The sequence below is a fragment of the Elgaria multicarinata genome, chromosome 16, assembly GCF_023053635.1.
Source record: "Elgaria multicarinata webbii isolate HBS135686 ecotype San Diego chromosome 16, rElgMul1.1.pri, whole genome shotgun sequence".
In the NCBI taxonomy this organism is placed as follows: domain Eukaryota; kingdom Metazoa; phylum Chordata; class Lepidosauria; order Squamata; family Anguidae; genus Elgaria; species Elgaria multicarinata.
This window is the reverse complement of record NC_086186.1, coordinates 7,541,585-7,559,301: the sequence shown is the minus strand read 5'-3', so window position 1 is coordinate 7,559,301 and position 17,717 is coordinate 7,541,585. Positions and strand designations below refer to the sequence as shown.

The following is a 17,717-nucleotide window of genomic DNA, read 5'->3' as shown; positions in this document are numbered from 1 at the left end:
GCAGGTGGCTTGCAGCGATAAAATACCTGATGCAGTTCCCGGTCTCTTCCACCGGGTGGCTTCCTTACCTGTGTCCAGTCCACGATGCCCCTGGGCTCTTCCTGCTCCAAACTGGGCATGCTCTGAATTCCTCCTAGCCACTTTGCCAGCCAAAGCGGTCCTCCAAGCCTGTGTAGGAGTCCTTAGCAGGCAGAGACCAAGGCCCTGAGGAATTGGAGGTGGGCGACCCCTTGGAGAGAGAGCACCGTAGCCAGCTTGAAGGCATATCATTTCTAAAACCTCTTTTTTTAAAAAAAAACTGGCAGCCCAGGAGCAAACATGGGAATAATGTGGGTTGTCCCAGGAGCCCTCAACCTTCACTATATCCCCACAATTACTTCTTATTTTGAACTCTTTATTAAAAAAAAAAAATAACCGTATGTTTCCAAGGTGCAGTAGTGTTTGTGGGGTCTTCCAGGGAGCCGCAAACAAGTTCTTCACCTGGAGCTGGAAAAAGTACCATGTATCTGCCAGGCCCACCTCTCTAGGGAGCTCGTTCCGCAGCAGAAAAGGCTCTTCTCCTGTACTACGCCTCTCTTTTAACTTGCTCTAACTGCAGACTCTGCTTCTGAAGGTGGTGTCTTCATTGCATTGCAGGGAAAGTGACGCCGAGGAAAACTTGGGGTCACCCAGTGATCCAAGCTTGTCTCTTGCCTGTTGGAGTGTCAGTGGCAAGTACCTGGCTGGAGCCCTGGAGAAGATGGTCAACATCTGGCAAGTCAACGGTAGGAGCTGCGTACCTTGCTGAGCGTTGAATGCTTATGGTCAGGCTGTGCCTGCCTCTTGGGGTGGGGCAGGATACAAAATGCTTGAGGAGCGAGGAGACTGTTCCATCTTTAAAAACCAAATGTGTTCTTAGGAGGGAAAGGACTCCTGGATGTTCAGCCTCATTGGGTGTCTGCTCTATCATGGCCAGAAGAAGGACCAGCTGCAACCTGGACAGGAGACTCTCCGGAATTACTGCTTGTAGGTCGTATGGATGGATCTCTTGGGCTGATTGAAGTTTTAGACATTTCCACCATGCACAGAGTTGAACTGGAGCACTGCTACAGAAAGGATGGTAGGCGACTGCTGATGACCAGTTTCTAAGGTTTTAAAAAACGTTATGTCTTGAAGCTTCAATTCCTTGGAGCGGTTGTCCTAAAAGACTGATACACGGGAGTGTAAGTGGGAATTTCGCTTGCGGACGTCCTCTGAAGTGCTTATTCTGACCATAGTTATGCCTGCCATGGTTCTGCAATAATCTGATTTGTGTTTAACTAGGGTTTAACATAAAGGTTTAAGCTGGAATAGGCAGGAAGGAGGGAGTTATTTTGGAGAGGGTGTATAAGGAAGGAGCCAGCTCAGGATCTATGCAAACTAAGGCTTGCAAAGAGCTCAGTGTTACACCTGCCCCGGTCCCTGATTCTTGCTAGCGTCACTCACTGAGGCCCCATCTGGCTGATCCTGTATTTCTTATTCATGCCCTCTAATACCCTGTGCTGTGCAAAATCCTCACCGTTCCTTAATCAACCATATTTATGACTGCCCATTACAAGAAGCAACACGGACATTTATTTTCCGTCTCCTGGAAAAGCCTTGGTCTGCCCAGTAAGTACCAGCCCTTGCTTTTGGAAAGTTCTGGGCACTTAAGCTTGGGTCCTAAGATAAGTTAACTTCAGGAAATTCATGGAAGGAAGGTTTCTTTTCCCCTCTTCTCCCTGTACCTCTCCCGAAGGTCCAAGGGCCCTCCTGAAAAATACGGGATGGGATGGGTGGAGGGGAGATGAGATTTTTACCTTCCTTGAACTTCCTGAACTTCCCTTAGGATCCAAGCTTGATTTTGAGCAATTCCACCCTCCCCCAGTAGCTCCCTCATGGCTTATCCAGCGTTGGAGGGTCAGGGACAGAGAGGGTTTGCGGGGAGGTACAGGGGGCTGGTGGGTGAAGGAGGAGGCTGGAGGCTGTCCTTCCATGCACTTCCTTCCGTTAACCTATCTTAGGGTTAGCACTAACCCTTTATTCTTCAAGTAAATTCTCTAGCAGAATTGGTAGTGATGGGCAGCTCATAAGATCCCCACCACCAGCCTGCACAGTATTCTTTCAGGTTTCTTTTCTACAGCACAAAGAGGTTTGCTTAAAACGGAAGACGTAAACGAACTCACGTATCGGTGTTTTTCTGGTTTGCGCCCTTAGTGTCTGTGACCTGCCTTGCCTGGTTTAGCGAAGACAAACCTTTTGCGATCGGCTATTTGGATGGGAAGCTGCTGATAGGCACGAAAGAACCGCTTGAGAAAGGAGGGATTGTTTTAGTTGATGCTCACAAGGTAAAGCCGAGTGCTCACATTCACCTGCCGAAGGTTTAAACGCATCTGCACAGTTTTGAAACCAAAGAACTCTTAGAAGCCTCATGCCCAATCTCACAACAGTGTTCTAAACAAAAGCCTGGTTTGCTCTAGGGCGCTCCGCTCTTAAGGGAAGCCATTTGCTCCTTTTCTGGAGTTGTATTACATCCTAATTGTTTCTGGGTTTTTTTAAATTACATTATGAAAGTGCATCAGAAGACATGTATCTGTGCTAGTCACAGTGATGTGAAATAATGTTTTTCTCTGTGTTTAAGATCACAGATTAAATGTATGTAATACATTTTTAACCACCTAATAACCAAAGTACTCTGGGTGGTATGCAGATTAAAGACCTAAAATACCAGTAGCACTGGCAACAACACATAAAACTAAAAGTCAAACCAGCCACAGGATTAGAACAGGGCAGAAACCTATAACCACTAAAACCAGTTCCTAAAATGCTTGGGGATGGTCAGGTATGCAGTGCAGTTTCCGAGGAATAGCCCAGAGTAGCACACAGGCCTTTTGGGCTGTTCTGGCTGCCTCCTTAAGCACAAGACCCCATTCTCTCATGAGTATCCTCTAGGATCCAGAGAGTGGAGAAAGTAGTGGAAATCCGCTTAATATCCGAGTGGCATAAGGTGCTCTTTCTGTGCTGTTAGTGGCTTTGCAGAGTTTTAACATTGGGAGGTGGCAGATTCATGCCCCTGGAGGTATGCGCTGGGCACATCTCCTTGCACAAGGCCCAGGGAAGCTTTTCAAACTGGGTTAGCTTCTTAGAAATGAGCTTCTTCCATCTCACTTTAAGGAAGATAGCTAGGTTTATTGCTGTATGCTGCTGCCTTGGGAGGGCTTCTACCCTGACAGGGGGCCAAGAAATGTTGATAGATAGGTAGGTAGATAGATAGATAGATAGATAGATAGATAAGATATTCACATGAAGCTCATCAGTTAGCCGCCTTGTTGTATAAAGATGCCATCATGTGTGTGTGTTTTTTGCTCCTCACAATTTTTCAGGACACCATTGTCAACATGAGATGGGATCCGACCGGAAAGATCCTCATGACCTGTGCCAAGGAAGAGTCGGTGAAGCTGTGGGGGCATATGGGGGGCTGCTGGCGGCATTTGTACTCCCTCTCTCACCAGTCAGTGGTGAACGCCGTTGCCTGGTGCAGCCTCCCAGGGAAAGGCCCAAAGCTGCAGCTCTTGCTGGCTACGTAAGTTGACATTGTTGCTGAAATCTTTTGACTCTCACCTCTGTGCCTAGCTGTTGCTCTTTTTTTAGTAGATGCGGCGTATGCAGTACTGATTTATTTTATATTTAGTTATTTATTAAGTCCTCTGGGCTGATTACAAACAGTTGAATGACTTAAAATGCCATACAAACAGTTAAAAATATAAAATAGAATTTAGATATTTTAAAAAATACAATACAGCAGGGCTGTGGAGTCGGCACATAAAACCCCCGGCTCTGACTCCGACTCCTGGCACCTCCGACTCCTTTAATTATATATTAATATAGGAAATAAATTTCCTATGTATTTCCTACATCGACTGCAAGCACGCAACTTTTTAGAACCCTAACCTGTTAAAGCCTGGATCTAAAGGCTATAGCTAAGGCATTCTGGTTTTTTAATTTTATTTATTAAAGAAGCCCAAAAATGAAAACAATGAGGTTATATTTTTATTTATTTATTTAATTGCATTTATATCGCCCCATAGCCGAAGTTCTCTGGACGGTTTATCAAAAGACTATACAGTATAAAGTAATAGGATATGAAACTATAAAAGAAAATCTAAAGTATATATTTTGATATCAAAGTCAAAACTACAAAAAAGTAAAAAAGAATTGAACACCTAAAACAACTTAACAAATGACCATTTTAAAAGAAATGAACTCAGGTAGGTACATAAGTAACATAAACCTTTTTCGAGATTAAAGTATCATTTGAATATAAAATTCAAGTGAATATACATATCGCAACTCTATATATAATTTAAATTTATTAGGAGTCGGAGTTAGTACATTTTTACCGACTCCGACTTCAGTAACCCAAGAGTTGCTTTCGGCTCCGACTTCATGACTCCGACTCCACAGCCCTGCATACATCCAATCAGCAAAGGAATAGATAAAACAGCCAAATAAATTTAGAACTAGTTCCCTAAAATGTCTGGGAGAAAAGAAAGGTTTTTGCCTGGTGCCCAAAAAATCAGTGTAGGTGACAAGCAAACGTTTGGTGAAGAGCTTCCTTCAGCAGGGTGCCACCACTGAGAAGGCCCTTTCTCTTGCTTCATTTCAGCAGGGACACCCGGGGGTGGGGGGGCTCCAAAAATGACCTAAGGGTCTGAGCAAGTGCAATTGGGAGGAGGTCTTCCTTTAGGGACTCTGGTCCCAAGCCGTTTAAGGCTTTAAAGGTCAACACTAGCACTCTGAATTGTGCTCTGAAACAGACTGGAAGCCAGAGGAGCTGACGAAGCCTTGGCATCACACGCTCCTCTCCGCCAGCCCTGGTTAGTAACCAAGCGGCTCTGTTTTGTACTTTTGTACTATTTTAGCACAAATATGTGAACTCCATATTGCCTCTGTGTATATATATTATTATCCAACTGGTTCTGCACAGTTTCCACTAAACGAGAAGGAAAAGGATTGAGGCTTACGATCCTAATTCCGGACACAAAGTTCATAGTTTCGCTGTCTTGTGCCAGTAGCTGTGTCATGTTTCTACACTAGTGGCAGGAAGAGACCACCATTTGTGGCGCCCCCCACCCACTCACTCAGACACCAGGTGAAAGGAGGGAGTTCCCTGCTGCTGCTCACTCCCCCTGCTGTCCCTGTTATAGCATCGGCAGAATGCTGAGAATACCTTTGGAAAGATCATCTGCCTGGGGTGGGTGGGGGGAATGATTAAAAAAGGGGATTCCAGAGATTGAAAAAAGAAAAGAAAAGAATCCCTTTTTAAAGGGGAGGGAAATGATAGATTTTATATGTTACTCTGCTTTGTTGGCTAGTGAATTGAAACTTTTCAATAGAGCTTTTCTTAACTTCTGTTTAGAGGATGCCAGAACGGTTTGCTTTGCGTTTGGACTGTTCCTCAAGATGAACTGGTCTTACTGCAGTCCAGCCTAAGTTGTTCTGAAGGATGGTGGGACGAGGAAGCCAACGGCAAGGTAAAGTTAACAGGAGGGATCCAGATCTCTCTCTTGTCAGGATGAGTGCAGTCCAGGAAGCAAGGATACTTCATCTAGGAAAGCATCTATGTAAGGGGGCAGACGGAAGATTGGCAGTCAATAAAGGCTGACCCTCTGAATAGTTCATTAAACATGGTAGAAACAATCGCCTTCTTCTCCAGATTTGTTCTTCCCCAAAGTGCCCATCATTATACCCACCGTAATAATCTAACGGAGCCCTCCCCAACCTGATGCCCTCCAGATCTGTTGGACTACCGTTCCCATGATGGGACTTGTTGTCCAACAGATCTGGGAAGGTGGAACGATGCACATTAGTGGAAGAAGCTGCTACAATAATAAGTATTTGAGTGTGTATATGTGTGTTGGGCGGTGGAGGGGGGAGGTTATAGAAGGCGAGGCTAGCGGCCGTTCCTTCACATATTTGTAGTAAAAATGTTTGACTTTTTCTTCATCGAAAAGATACCCTGGTAATGATGTTTGATTTCCAGGATGCATACAGGAAAGTAGCAGAAACCAAGTGCGTTTATCAGCTGAAAGGGCACATCACGCCCGTCCGGACGGTGGCCTTCAGTTCCGACGGACTGACCTTGGTGTCAGGTGGACTTGGTGGGCTTATGAACATCTGGTCTCTCCGGGTAAGCGAACGTGGGGGTGTAAGGAGACCAAAGCCAAGCCTATTTCAGCCGTCCTTTCCAATGCAGTCGCTCTTGTAGTGTTTTGGCTTTGGCATATAAATTTGCACCCAAGCTGAAGATAAGCCACTAATTTAAAATAAATTGATGCTGGGTTGAAAAATTCTAATTTTATTAACCACGGGGATGCAATGATCTGCCCTTAGATCAGCATTCATGGGGTTGCTGCTTTGTTTTTCAGGACGGCTCCGTTTTACAGAGTGTTGTGATAGGTTCTGGAGCGATTCAAACCACTGTATGGATCCCTGAGGTTGGAGTAGCTGCTTGTTCTAGTAGATCAAAGGTATTCTTCGTTTTGTCTGGATAAAAACGTCTGTCTTCAGGGTTTAGCGTGTTTAAACTTTAGCTGAATCTCTCATTTATTTATAGCTCATATCTGTGTTTGCAAAAAATAGTAAAGAGTCAGCAAGCTATTACAAACCATTTGTATTTTCCTACCCACTTTTCTGAACTGGACACTTTTTACATTTCAATCAGGACGTGCTGGTGGTGAACTGCACATCAGAATGGTTTTCTTCCAACCATGTCCTTGCAACATGCAGGACTGCTTTGAAACAACAGGGTATTATTGGATTGAACACGGCCCCTTGCATGAGAGCCTTCCTGGAACGTCTGCCGATAATGCTTCAGGAACAGTATGCTTATGAAAAGGTAAGACGGCTTGAATAAGGCTCCCTGCTAATACCATGTAGCTGTAAACGACCTAGTTGAACTATGCATAGCAGTTCACATGTTTTTAACATGAGATCTTTGCAGAAATTCTCGTCTCCAGACATACCTAGCATGGTTTTATCTATCATACTGTCCTGCATATCTATCTTATTTATCATGGTACGTCTGGTTCTCCGGTATCTATTTATGAATGTTTTCATCTCTGGTATTACTGGGATATCAGCTGAATTTTCTGTTGCTAGTTAGCAGAGTAGCAAACTTGCTTTTGTATATGTGTTTGATACAGAAAGAATCTGCTGTCAAGTTTAATTCCCGTAGTTGCTGTAGTTTAGTTAAGCTAACAAAAGTTAGGTCAGTTATAGATCAGTGTAAAAGGTCACCTTAGGTTAAATTAATGTGCCGTTTTCTCAGTCCTTTTCACTTGGACCTTTGTACGAGGAGTGTATTCAGAAAAAAAATGGGGGGGGGGAGAGAGTCGTGGAGCCTTGGTGACCTTTATTACTCATATCAATTTGGGTCCTGCTCCCTAAAGATTGCAGGGAACTTTAAGGGAGTCTCTGTTCACTGTCAGGCTCAGCAATGAGAACACACAGGTTTACTTAAACTGATTAGGAGACATTCGCACCATTAACAGAACTTCCAAATGAGCACATTCAGGATTGAAGTGGTAGCAGAAAACGGAGGGGAACCAGTTGGTTTGGGTCTGTGATCTTGTGCATTGGCTTTTCTCTCTCCTAGCCTTACGTCGTTTGTGGAGACCAGCTTGTCCACAGCCCGTACATGCAGTGCTTGGCCTCGCTTGCTGTAGGGCTTCACCTGGATCAACTCCTGTGCAACCCACCTGTCCCGCCTCATCACCAGACCTGCCTCCCAGATCCGTCGACCTGGAATCCCACGGAGTGGGCCTGGCTGGAATGTTTCTCGACTACAATCAAAGCCGCTGAAGCTCTGGCCAAGGGAGCCACCTTCCCAGAATCCTTTACGGTCCCAGACCTGGAGCCTGTGCCGGAGGACGAACTTGCCCTCCTGATGGTAAAAGGCGTTGTTGTGTGATGTTTCCACGAAAGAACCTTTAGAAATTAATGGAGTGCTTGGGGGCTGCAGTGGTTGGTTTTGCTTTTACCAAAACAGTAACACAAAAGAACTGCCTGTTTCTCCCTCTCCCAGCCAGGGAACCGTTTTCCATAGTACTATCAACATAAACAAGCCCTACATACCCTTGGGGGCATAATAGCATCTATTTATTCATCTGTCACATTTTAATCCATCCAATAGCCAATGTTCTCTTATAGTAATAATGATAATATGTTGAACTTTCAAAATAATTCACGTACTGGGATGCTGAAAACACCGCTGCAAGGTAGATTAGCATTATTATCCCCCATTGTAGACATTTGGGGAGGTGTGGGGAGAGATTAGATGATTCCTCTCCCCTGAACCTGCCCATTACACAGAGAGGGAAGCGAGATCACGCCTCCGACTTCCACACGTCCCTGCAGGGACAGAGGGTTCAAAGCCTTGTGGACATAAGGCCCAAATTGCACAGTTGATTACTAATTATTATTATTTTTCTGGGAAGTCGACGGCATGATTTTTACCACGTTTTGAGAGCTTTGCCCCTGAATGGACATGTGGAGATAATGAAGGAGGAGCAGGAACACTCTCACTCCCTTCTAGGTGATGGGTTGGATTGGAGTAGAACCATCCAGTTCTGTCCAAAAGCGAATTGCCTTTGATCTAGCAGGACTTGCAGGTCGGCTGCTCCCCCTCCCTCCCCCCCCCCCGCTCCTCTTCCTCCTGCCACCTGCCTCTGGCTGCTGAGTTTGATGTACAGAGGCTCAGTAAGTGCCGCCCCCACTGGTAGTTTGACAGTGTCGGCGCACTCCTGGGCTCTTAGGCTTCCGGTTCTGGCACATGCAGAAAGCCCCTCCTTGTACCACTCGCCCAGGAATACATTGCAGCCTCCCGGTGGGATGCACACCCGGTTTGAGAGCAGCTATTCTGTAGGGTGTTTATGCTCAGAGAGCAGAACGGCCCTAGAAGGAGGCGGCACCATTTCTGGATTTGGCCCTGACCCAATTCTTTCCTATTTTGTAGGATAATGGCAAATGGATCAATGGGATGGACGAGCAGATTATGTCCTGGGCAACGTCACGGCCTGAGGTTAGTAAAGCGGGTGGTGGGTTTAAAAGGCCCCACCGCCAAAGGCCCCTTCCGAAAACCCTCTTGTGCTGTTTCTTAGGACTGGCACCTTGGTGGGAAATGCGACGTGTACCTGTGGGGAGCCGGGAGGCACGGGCAGCTGGCAGAGGCTGGGAGAAACGTCATGGTGCCCGTCTCCGCGACGTCGTTCTCGCAAGCTCAGCAGGTAACAGCGTGAAGGTTTTCCTTACCTGTTGGTCCGTAACTGACTGGCCAAAGCTGTTGTTGGTGACAGTTTGATTCAACAGCAAGGACCTCTGGAAATCAAGCCATTAAACATATAAACCACCTTGGGTAGCACTTCATATTTGTAGGCAAAAAGTAGGAGAGGACTGTCTGTGGATTTCTGTACTGCTTTCTTTCACATATTTACAAGGCTGGACGTGATTTATGCACAGCCTGGGTGGGCCGCCTGCCAGGATGCCGTAGCTCCATCCTGCCTTGCAGAGCCTGTGTCAAGCAAGGGGCTGGACTAGATAATCTCCAAGGCCCCTTGCAGCTCTATGGTTCGGCGGTTATCTTAAGCCTCCTTACATATTAATGGACATTGTGAAAGTTAGGAACGGGCCAACCTTGCTGTATTCTGTGCCTCTCTGCTGGTTGTGAGACCTTAATTGTTTTTGTTTTGTAAGTTAAGCATTGTCATTTCCCCCTTAATTATCTTAGGTAATTTGTGGCCAAAACTGTACATTTGTGATCCAAGCGAACGGGACGGTGTTGGCGTGCGGAGAAGGGAGTTACGGTCGGTTGGGACAAGGAAACTCAGATGATCTCCACGTGCTCACCGTTATTTCAGCACTGCAAGGTAAAAAGAAAACATATTTCCCGCCCTCCCGGTAAATTGTGGTACTCTTCCCTGTAACTTTATCAGACATTTGGTGTAAGGAGCGACTTCTGCTTTGGAATAACCCTGCTCTTTATTCCACTTTTGCCAAAGGTTTCGTTGTAACTCAGCTGGTGACGTCTTGTGGCTCTGATGGCCACTCCATGGCTTTGACAGAGAGCGGCGAAGTTTTCAGCTGGGGGGATGGAGATTATGGCAAACTGGGCCACGGAAACAGTGACCGGCAACGCCGGCCGAGGCAGATAGAGGCTTTGCAAGGAGAAGAAGTGGTGCAGGTACAAGGCGAAACTTATTTCTTCGTGTATTTAATGTAGGTTAGGTGCCTCATCAACTCAGTAGCCTCTTGCAGGCGTCCATGGAGTCTTTAGTTTGAATTTAGGCTAATCGGTACTTAGCCAAGGATAGAACTAGGCATTATACTCGCTGTGGGGCTGCCCCTGAAAGCCGAAAGCCCCCCATCTTTCCCCCGTCTCCCCAGTAATGCTTAAGTTGCCCTTGTGGCTTCCTCGTCAGTGGCAGCCACTTAAGTGGTGTAGGGAGAGAGAAATACACACCACGCTGACATGACAACGTGGTCACTGTTCCTAAAACACCAGGCATCGGATGACGGCATCTGCTCCTTTGTACTAGGGTGGAAGATTGACGTAAGGGAAGGCTCAGCCGCACCCTTGTGCCCTGTGAAGGAAGCAGATGAGCTTTGTACTCGCTAAACCAGTTTTGAGACTTTTTGTTGTCGGAAAGCAGCCTATAAATATTCAAACTAAATGATGGGGATAAGTAGGAGAAGTGGATACTGGGCGGCAGCCTCCTCTGTAGCACAGTACCCAGCACCAGTTTTGTTATAAGTCCACGATGTTGTCGTCTGCATTTGAGGTTAATCGGCTGACCCTCTGGTGGGGTTAAGTACTTCCAGGAAGGATAGATACATAGTTTGCTGATGCAGAATCAGACGATATGTCCATCTAGGCTGACATGGTCTGCTCTGACTGGAAGCCGTGGCTCTCTCCAGGGTTTCAGGCAAAGAGGGCGTTCCCAGCCCTACCTGGAGATGCTGGGGGTGGAACCCTGGGATCTTCTGTGCGTAAATTATGGCAGAACTGTATTGGATGGACTGAAAGCTAAAATGTTAATCCTAGAAGTTAAAAATGTATCCTTAACTTGGTGAGTGAGTCATTCTCCAAAGGTTTTGGATCAGTAAGTGAAGAAAAGCTTTTTAAAATCTGAGAAAAGGTTTTTATACATGACGATTGTATGTATTGACACTCAAATCATCATCCTTTTCTTGCAGCATCCAGGTCATGTGCCCTATAGGCTGTTTTAAACCCTGACTCTTTACTAAGATTTGTAGAACAACCTTCATAATAGTGTTTTGTTCTGTTTCTGTTTCCCAGATGTCTTGCGGCTTCAAACATTCAGCAGTGGTGACTGCAGATGGCAAGCTGTTTACGTTTGGGAACGGAGATTATGGTCGCTTGGGACTAGGAAACACATCCAACAAGAAGCTTCCTGAAAGAGTGACGGCTCTGGAGGGCTATCAGATTGGAGAGGTCTGACCTGGTTCATATATTTGCGCTCTCACGCATTGGGCCCCGGTCTGCCAGAAATTTCTCCTTCAGACTCCATTGAAAATACACAGAATTGCCAAGAGTTCTCATCTCTGTCCGGCTCAGTTCTAAATAGAATTTGAAAGGGGAATCCTTGCAAATTACGTTCAGTGTTTTTCATGTGTATTATTCTAAGGCACAAGTACAGACAAGTATTACAAAAATGTACTGGCCCACAAAAAAACCAAATGAACGCGATAGCAGCCTCAGCACTCCACGTCCACCTTTGTGTACAACGTCATGTTGAGATCTTGATTTGGCAACTTACATGCCCAGAAAGAATTTTGATGGCTCAAGTAGAAGCTGTTTTGAGGCTTGTGTGTTTTTGTCTGGGGCAGGAATCTAATTATAACATTATTTTTCAAAACCAGGTTGCTTGTGGGCTAAACCACACCATAGTTGTGTCGACAGACGGCTCAATGGTTTGGGCCTTTGGTGATGGCGACTACGGGAAGTTGGGCCTAGGAAACTCAACCGCAAAATCCTCACCACAGGTTAGCATCCTCTGCATAATTTCTCCCATAGTATCTCAGTTGCATTTTCTGATTATATGCTTGGTTATCAGTTATACTTTGTATATGTTCTCTTGCATATTGTTATAGTGTTAGAACTTGTTGTCTCACACTTATTTGCCTGAGACCAAAAAGTGGGAAGTTCTCCTGAGCAAACGCTGTAACATCCTAGTATCATTCATGTTTATTCAGAAGGAGATCACATTGAATTTAGCAGGGCTTACTTCCAAATGTTGACAATCTGGCAATGACCAAGAATCACATGCTCAGCACTTAACCTGCATATAGGACTAACGAGGGCTAAAATGTGATGGTTAATGATGGGTTATATTTGCAACGTCATTGAATTGTTCATTGTATGGCCATAAAATAAAGTCCAGCACCTGAAGCTATCGGCCATTGTCAAGTTCTAATTAGTTCCACTAATGTAAATTCTTCGGCTATTGGGCGGCATAGAAATGCAATAAATAAATAAATATTAATACCAAAGTATTACTTTTCATCATGGTAGTTGGTTTGCGAAGTGAATTGTGCAAATTAATTGCTTTTCCATTCAAAGCAGTGTTATTCCCATTGAGTAGAATGATATTCTTATATTACACTAAGTTTTTAAAAATGAATTAATATTTACTGAAGTACATCTAAATGTCGTACAACTGATTTAAAAGTACCAGCTACCTGTTTATTTTGTGTGTGTTTTAATTGTGAACTTCTCTCTATAGGGTAGTAATATTTAGCCTTTTCCATCCTTTTCATAGAAAGTAGATATTCTTTGTGGAATTGGAATCAAAAAGGTTGCCTGTGGAACCCAGTTTTCAGTTGCATTGACGAAAGATGGACATGTGTACACATTTGGGCAGGGTAAGTTTAGCTGAAGCATCTTCAGTGTTGCAAACTTTCAGTGTGGTTTAGAACAGACGTTGTCTATAATTTCTTGCCTTGAAAGCAATGTTGTGCCATTGTACTGAAGTAGTTGTCAAAACATCAGCTGCATTTCAAAGGGTTGGATCCAGAATCTGCCTTCCGCCAGTGAAAGTCTGGGCTCACAGCAGGTGCCTCTTCTGGTTTTCAAGGTTCTTCCTTCCCCCTGCAACTTGGTTCCCCCCCCACACACACACACACATTCAGCAGTAGCATTTCCAGGGAGCTGCAGGGGCTGCCTTGAGCAGAAGGAGGTGGGCGAAGTCTGCTTCCACCAGCCGAGTGCTACCTCCAGTATTCGAGGCAGTAAACCTGTGTGTGCACCAGTTGCTGGGGAACATGGGTGGGAGGGTGCTGTTGCACCATGTCCGGCTTTGTTGGTGTTGGACTAGACGGACCCTCTGTCTGATCCAGCAGGGCATTTCTTATGTTCAAGTTACATGTTCCTAAATCTGCATACAACCCAAACAGATTTGAACCTCAAAATAAGACAATATGCTATTGGTTAAGCCAGTTCCCTTTATAAAATACATCTTACCTCTGAAAATCACTCCAGTTTTTGCGGGAATGGGGAATTAGACGTCCCTCCTCGTGTGCCCTTGCTTCCCAGCAGGATCAGTTCTCCTGGGGCAGCAGTGAGTGAGTGAGTGTGTGTGTCGGGGCGGGGCGGGGCGGGGCGGGACGGGGCGGGAGGGTCCCCGTGGCAGGCCTTGTGTGTGGCCTCCGCGGGCGGCGCGTTCCCTGCCCTTGCGCTTGCCTCGTGAAGTTTCCCTTGTTTCCGGCGACACATCACTAGATCTCTTCCCTTATTCCAGACCGGCTGATTGGCTTGCCAGAAGGCAGAGCCCGCAACCACAATCGCCCCCAGCAAGTTCCAGCTTTGTCGGGAGTTTTCATTGAAGACGTCGCCGTTGGAGCAGAGCACACCCTCGCGCTGTCTTCCTCCGGGGATGTTCACGCCTGGGGTAGCAACTCCGAAGGTCAGGTATGTATGAGATGTGTCTGATTTCAGTTACCAACTTTTCTTATCCCATTTATTTGTAAAAAAGAAAAGAAAAGGAATGGAATGTCCAGGGAACCTGTGGGCGTTTTTTAGAGCCCTGCCCCCCCCCCCACTCTATTCCCAAACCTTTGTATGTGGGGCGACTGGGAGGGGGTCTGAGATGAGCCTTTGGCTTCCTTCCCCTGTCACCAATGTGATGCCTAAACCAGGAGATACGTTCCAATAAATGCTGTATCTCCCTGACCCCCACGGCCCAGAAATTGCGAGTGCCCAGTGATGAATTTGATTGTGGTTTGCTTGCCTTTGGGTCACACGAGTCATCCTTCTTCCTGAATCTCTTACCAATTTCTAGCTTGGACTGGGCCACACCAACCATGTTCGAGAGCCAACTCTAATTACTTTCCTGCAAGGCAAGAATATCCGACAGATTTCAGCAGGGCGATGCCACAGTGCGGCGTGGACGGCTCCACCTGTGCCCCCACGAGCTCCAGGTAAAGAGGAATGGGCAGGATTAGAGCCCCCTGCTAGCCCAATGGCTGAAGGCTACTTTCATCACCGCCGTGCAGTGCTGAAAACTGGCTCTGTCAATCCCAATTAGGCGCCAAAGCAAAATTTGCATGAGCCCTAAATCTTTTCTTTATAAAATTCTTCGGACTTTTGATGTTGACCGAGGAGACAGCCAAATTGCTTCATGGAAAGAGAGATAGTAGCAGCAACAGTCTCCGTTCTTAATCTCATAAAAGTCTGCAGTCATAGTTTGATCTCTTGAAGGTCATGGTGGTGGTAGCAGCAGCTAGCGTGGAGCGAGATGGAATAACACCAATTAGTGGCAGTTTACACAATCGGTTACGTGAACGAACAAGAAGTCTTGAGTCGTGTTTGATCACAAAATGCTCTCACTCGATATCCGTGGCTACTCTTATGCTTTCCCCACATATATATCGACATGGGTATTATGTCCAAAATGGTTGTGTGCCTACGGCCTTTGATGCAGGCAGGACCCGGTCGCCCACCTCTTCATTTCCGTGCTTCCTTCGGCAGGTGTGTCGGTGCCTTTGCAGCTGGGCTTACCGGACGCCATTCCACCTCAGTACGGAGCGCTGAAGGAAGTGAGCATCCACACCGTCAGAGCGAGGCTCCGGCTGCTCTACCATTTTTCTGACCTCATGTATTCGTCATGGAGGCTGCTGAATCTCAGTCCCAATAACCAGGTAACGTTTGACCCCATCATAGGCGTCTTTGCATGCTGTGAAAATCTTTGCCCGCCCCAATGCTTCATAATGTCTTGTGTAGAGCAGTGATCTAAGGAGCTGCTTTCTCTCCGAGCGGGGCGCAAACCCCTGGGCAGCTCCCAAACTCCGTGGGCGGACCTGGGAGGCTGCGCAAACACGCGCTTGGGCCTTCTCGTGCAGCAGCCACTCGTCTCGTCCGTCAGCTGCCTATGGATCGTGTCCGTAGTCTTCATGAATTCCAGCAAAGCCAAGTCTTGAATCTTCAGTGTCTTCACATGCCATCAATCTCAGATATTAAACTGAAAGGGAGGCTGGGAAACTGCACCTACCCATTTCTGGAAAAATTGCCCTAATTCCGATGGGGTGACCTGGGGTGTGCGGTGGGCCCGGGGAGTCAAGCTCAATGCAGCCCCAGGACTCTTGTCAAGGAAGGCTGGCCTGCCCACGCCCAGGGGCGGTTTACATTGTGGCACGCAAGAAAATGGACTCAATTCATTTTTGCAACCAGCTGGGCCGAGGAGGCTAAACTGCATGAAGGGAGAAGCCAGGCTTTCGTTTGCAAGTATTGGGGGAGGAGGAGAGCACCCTGGCTGAGCCACCCCCTACGGCAGGCAGCCCTCACGAGCCCAGTGGACACTTTTGGAAATTTGAATAACTGTCCAGGGCACAACCGTGAATGAAGATGACAGCAGCTAGAGCCTCCCACTTTGCTTTGAAGCAATGCCAGCTGCTGTCGAGGGTAGGGAGGCAAGCTGAGGGAACCCAGCCATGGACCAGCTGCCAGAGCTGAGCCCCCCCCCCCCCCGCTGCGGGAGGAGGGGCAACGGAGGCTGGCAGTGGGCCTGCAGGGCACGTTGGCCTCAAGCATGTGCTCCTCCTTTTCTTACAGAACAGCACATCCCATTACAATGCTGGAACGTGGGGGATTGTCCAAGGACAGCTGAGGCCGCTACTGGCACCAAGAGTCTATACCCTCCCCATGGTTCGCTCCATAGGAAAGACCATGGTCCAGGGGAAGAACTATGGGCCACAGATCACGGTCAAAAGGATATCGACCAGGTCAGCATTTGTAAGCCTGTTCCAGGGACAGCCGGTGAAATGCGTGAACTGCTTTCTGGTGTTGTAAGGGTATAAAGGTATGTTCTATGGCAACATCATTTGTTATTGTTTGTGGTTGACGTTTTCTCCTCTCTTTCCAGAGGTCGGAAATGCAAGCCTATTTTTGTTCAAATTGCAAGACAAGTCGTGAAGCTCAATGCTTCAGACCTTCGCCTGCCCTCTCGTGCCTGGAAAGTGAAATTAGTTGGAGAAGGTGCTGATGATGCAGGGGGAGTCTTTGATGACACCATCACAGAGATGTGCCAGGTATTTGCGCTTGAGATGCAGGCTTTTTAGTGCTTCAGTTTCAGCGTGTCTTTAGCTGGCTGAAAATTTTCTCCTGTTTGGCAGGGGTGCAGAACCAAAACGGGTGGGGTGGGGTGGGTGGGACACCCCCCCCCCCAGCCCCAACCTCCCTGGCCTGCATGTTGTCAGTTGGGTGTCGCCATTTGCTCCATGTCTGAAGAGCTGGCTGGATCTTCCATCCAGTGCTTGAGCCAGGCTTCGCTGGTTCTCGTCAGGGAAGCCCCGCGAGCAGCAGTGCCTGGGAATCCCTGCTCTTATCTGTGCTGGGACAGTACAGCAGAGATCCTTTCCCCTGAATTCTCCACAATCCCTGGTAGGGGCAGGGCTGAGGGGATGGGACCCCCAAGGTGGGCCAGAGGAATGGTGAAATAGTAAGTATTAGAGATTATTAAATGCAGGAGGGTGGGCACCCTAAGAAGTGGATTTGTGTAGCTATATCTTAATATCAAAATTACATGAAAATGTAATTATTTTCTTGCTTTAGTGTATTTGATAACACATGAAACATTTTCTTTTCAATTTAAAAGGAACTTGAAACTGGGGTGGTTGACCTCCTAATTCCTTCCCCAAACGCAACAGCGGAAGTAGGCTACAACAGAGATAGGTAAGTTTCAAGGCATTTTCTTGAGCACTGACTTAAAGGCAGGCCTGATTGAAATGGGACTTTGATTTTTAGTAAAATCATTTTGAGTACAATTTTTGCTTCAGGGGGTCTAAAAGACAAGTCAGTGAATTGTAACAAATTTATCAGCTAAGTATGCCAGGACAACAGAATGATATGGCGTCATGTTAAACATGGTTATGCAAATTGTTTTGCCAAATCAGGGACGTGTGTACACATCACAAATGGTAACAAAGGAATATAACTGTCTGAGTTAGATTTCTCCCAGCTGCCCGCTCTAGTTATACTTTCATAATCCACCTTTGGGGAACCCCCATTCCTTTTTATAAAATAAATCAGTTTATAGCTAGGGATTAGGAAGACATATTCTTCACAAGCAGCTGTGTTCTGTTGGATAAAGCTTTCTTCAAATTAATCTGAGCTCCACTTTAGGAAATGTTTTACAGGAAAATTACCC

The 17,717-nt window shown here is 46.5% G+C and overlaps 1 protein-coding gene across 8 annotated transcripts in view; it reads left to right on the top strand.

The window, feature by feature from the left end:
- The window catches only part of HERC1 (HECT and RLD domain containing E3 ubiquitin protein ligase family member 1), a 98,539-nt gene that overhangs the window by 78,318 nt on the left and 2,504 nt on the right, over positions 1-17,717 (top strand). For all 8 annotated transcript variants that reach the window (XM_063142687.1, XM_063142685.1, XM_063142688.1 and 5 more), the window contains 22 exons: positions 637-764; positions 899-1,099; positions 2,215-2,345; positions 3,381-3,580; positions 5,417-5,531; positions 6,041-6,187; positions 6,426-6,527; positions 6,722-6,895; positions 7,655-7,948; positions 9,014-9,079; positions 9,159-9,284; positions 9,785-9,923; positions 10,056-10,237; positions 11,354-11,509; positions 11,938-12,060; positions 12,837-12,939; positions 13,815-13,984; positions 14,355-14,493; positions 15,044-15,213; positions 16,124-16,293; positions 16,434-16,599; positions 17,166-17,242. In XM_063142687.1, coding sequence (XP_062998757.1) covers positions 637-764; positions 899-1,099; positions 2,215-2,345; positions 3,381-3,580; positions 5,417-5,531; positions 6,041-6,187; positions 6,426-6,527; positions 6,722-6,895; positions 7,655-7,948; positions 9,014-9,079; positions 9,159-9,284; positions 9,785-9,923; positions 10,056-10,237; positions 11,354-11,509; positions 11,938-12,060; positions 12,837-12,939; positions 13,815-13,984; positions 14,355-14,493; positions 15,044-15,213; positions 16,124-16,293; positions 16,434-16,599; positions 17,166-17,242 — 3,279 coding nt within the window. The remainder of the gene's footprint in view (positions 1-636; positions 765-898; positions 1,100-2,214; positions 2,346-3,380; positions 3,581-5,416; positions 5,532-6,040; positions 6,188-6,425; positions 6,528-6,721; positions 6,896-7,654; positions 7,949-9,013; positions 9,080-9,158; positions 9,285-9,784; positions 9,924-10,055; positions 10,238-11,353; positions 11,510-11,937; positions 12,061-12,836; positions 12,940-13,814; positions 13,985-14,354; positions 14,494-15,043; positions 15,214-16,123; positions 16,294-16,433; positions 16,600-17,165; positions 17,243-17,717) is intronic.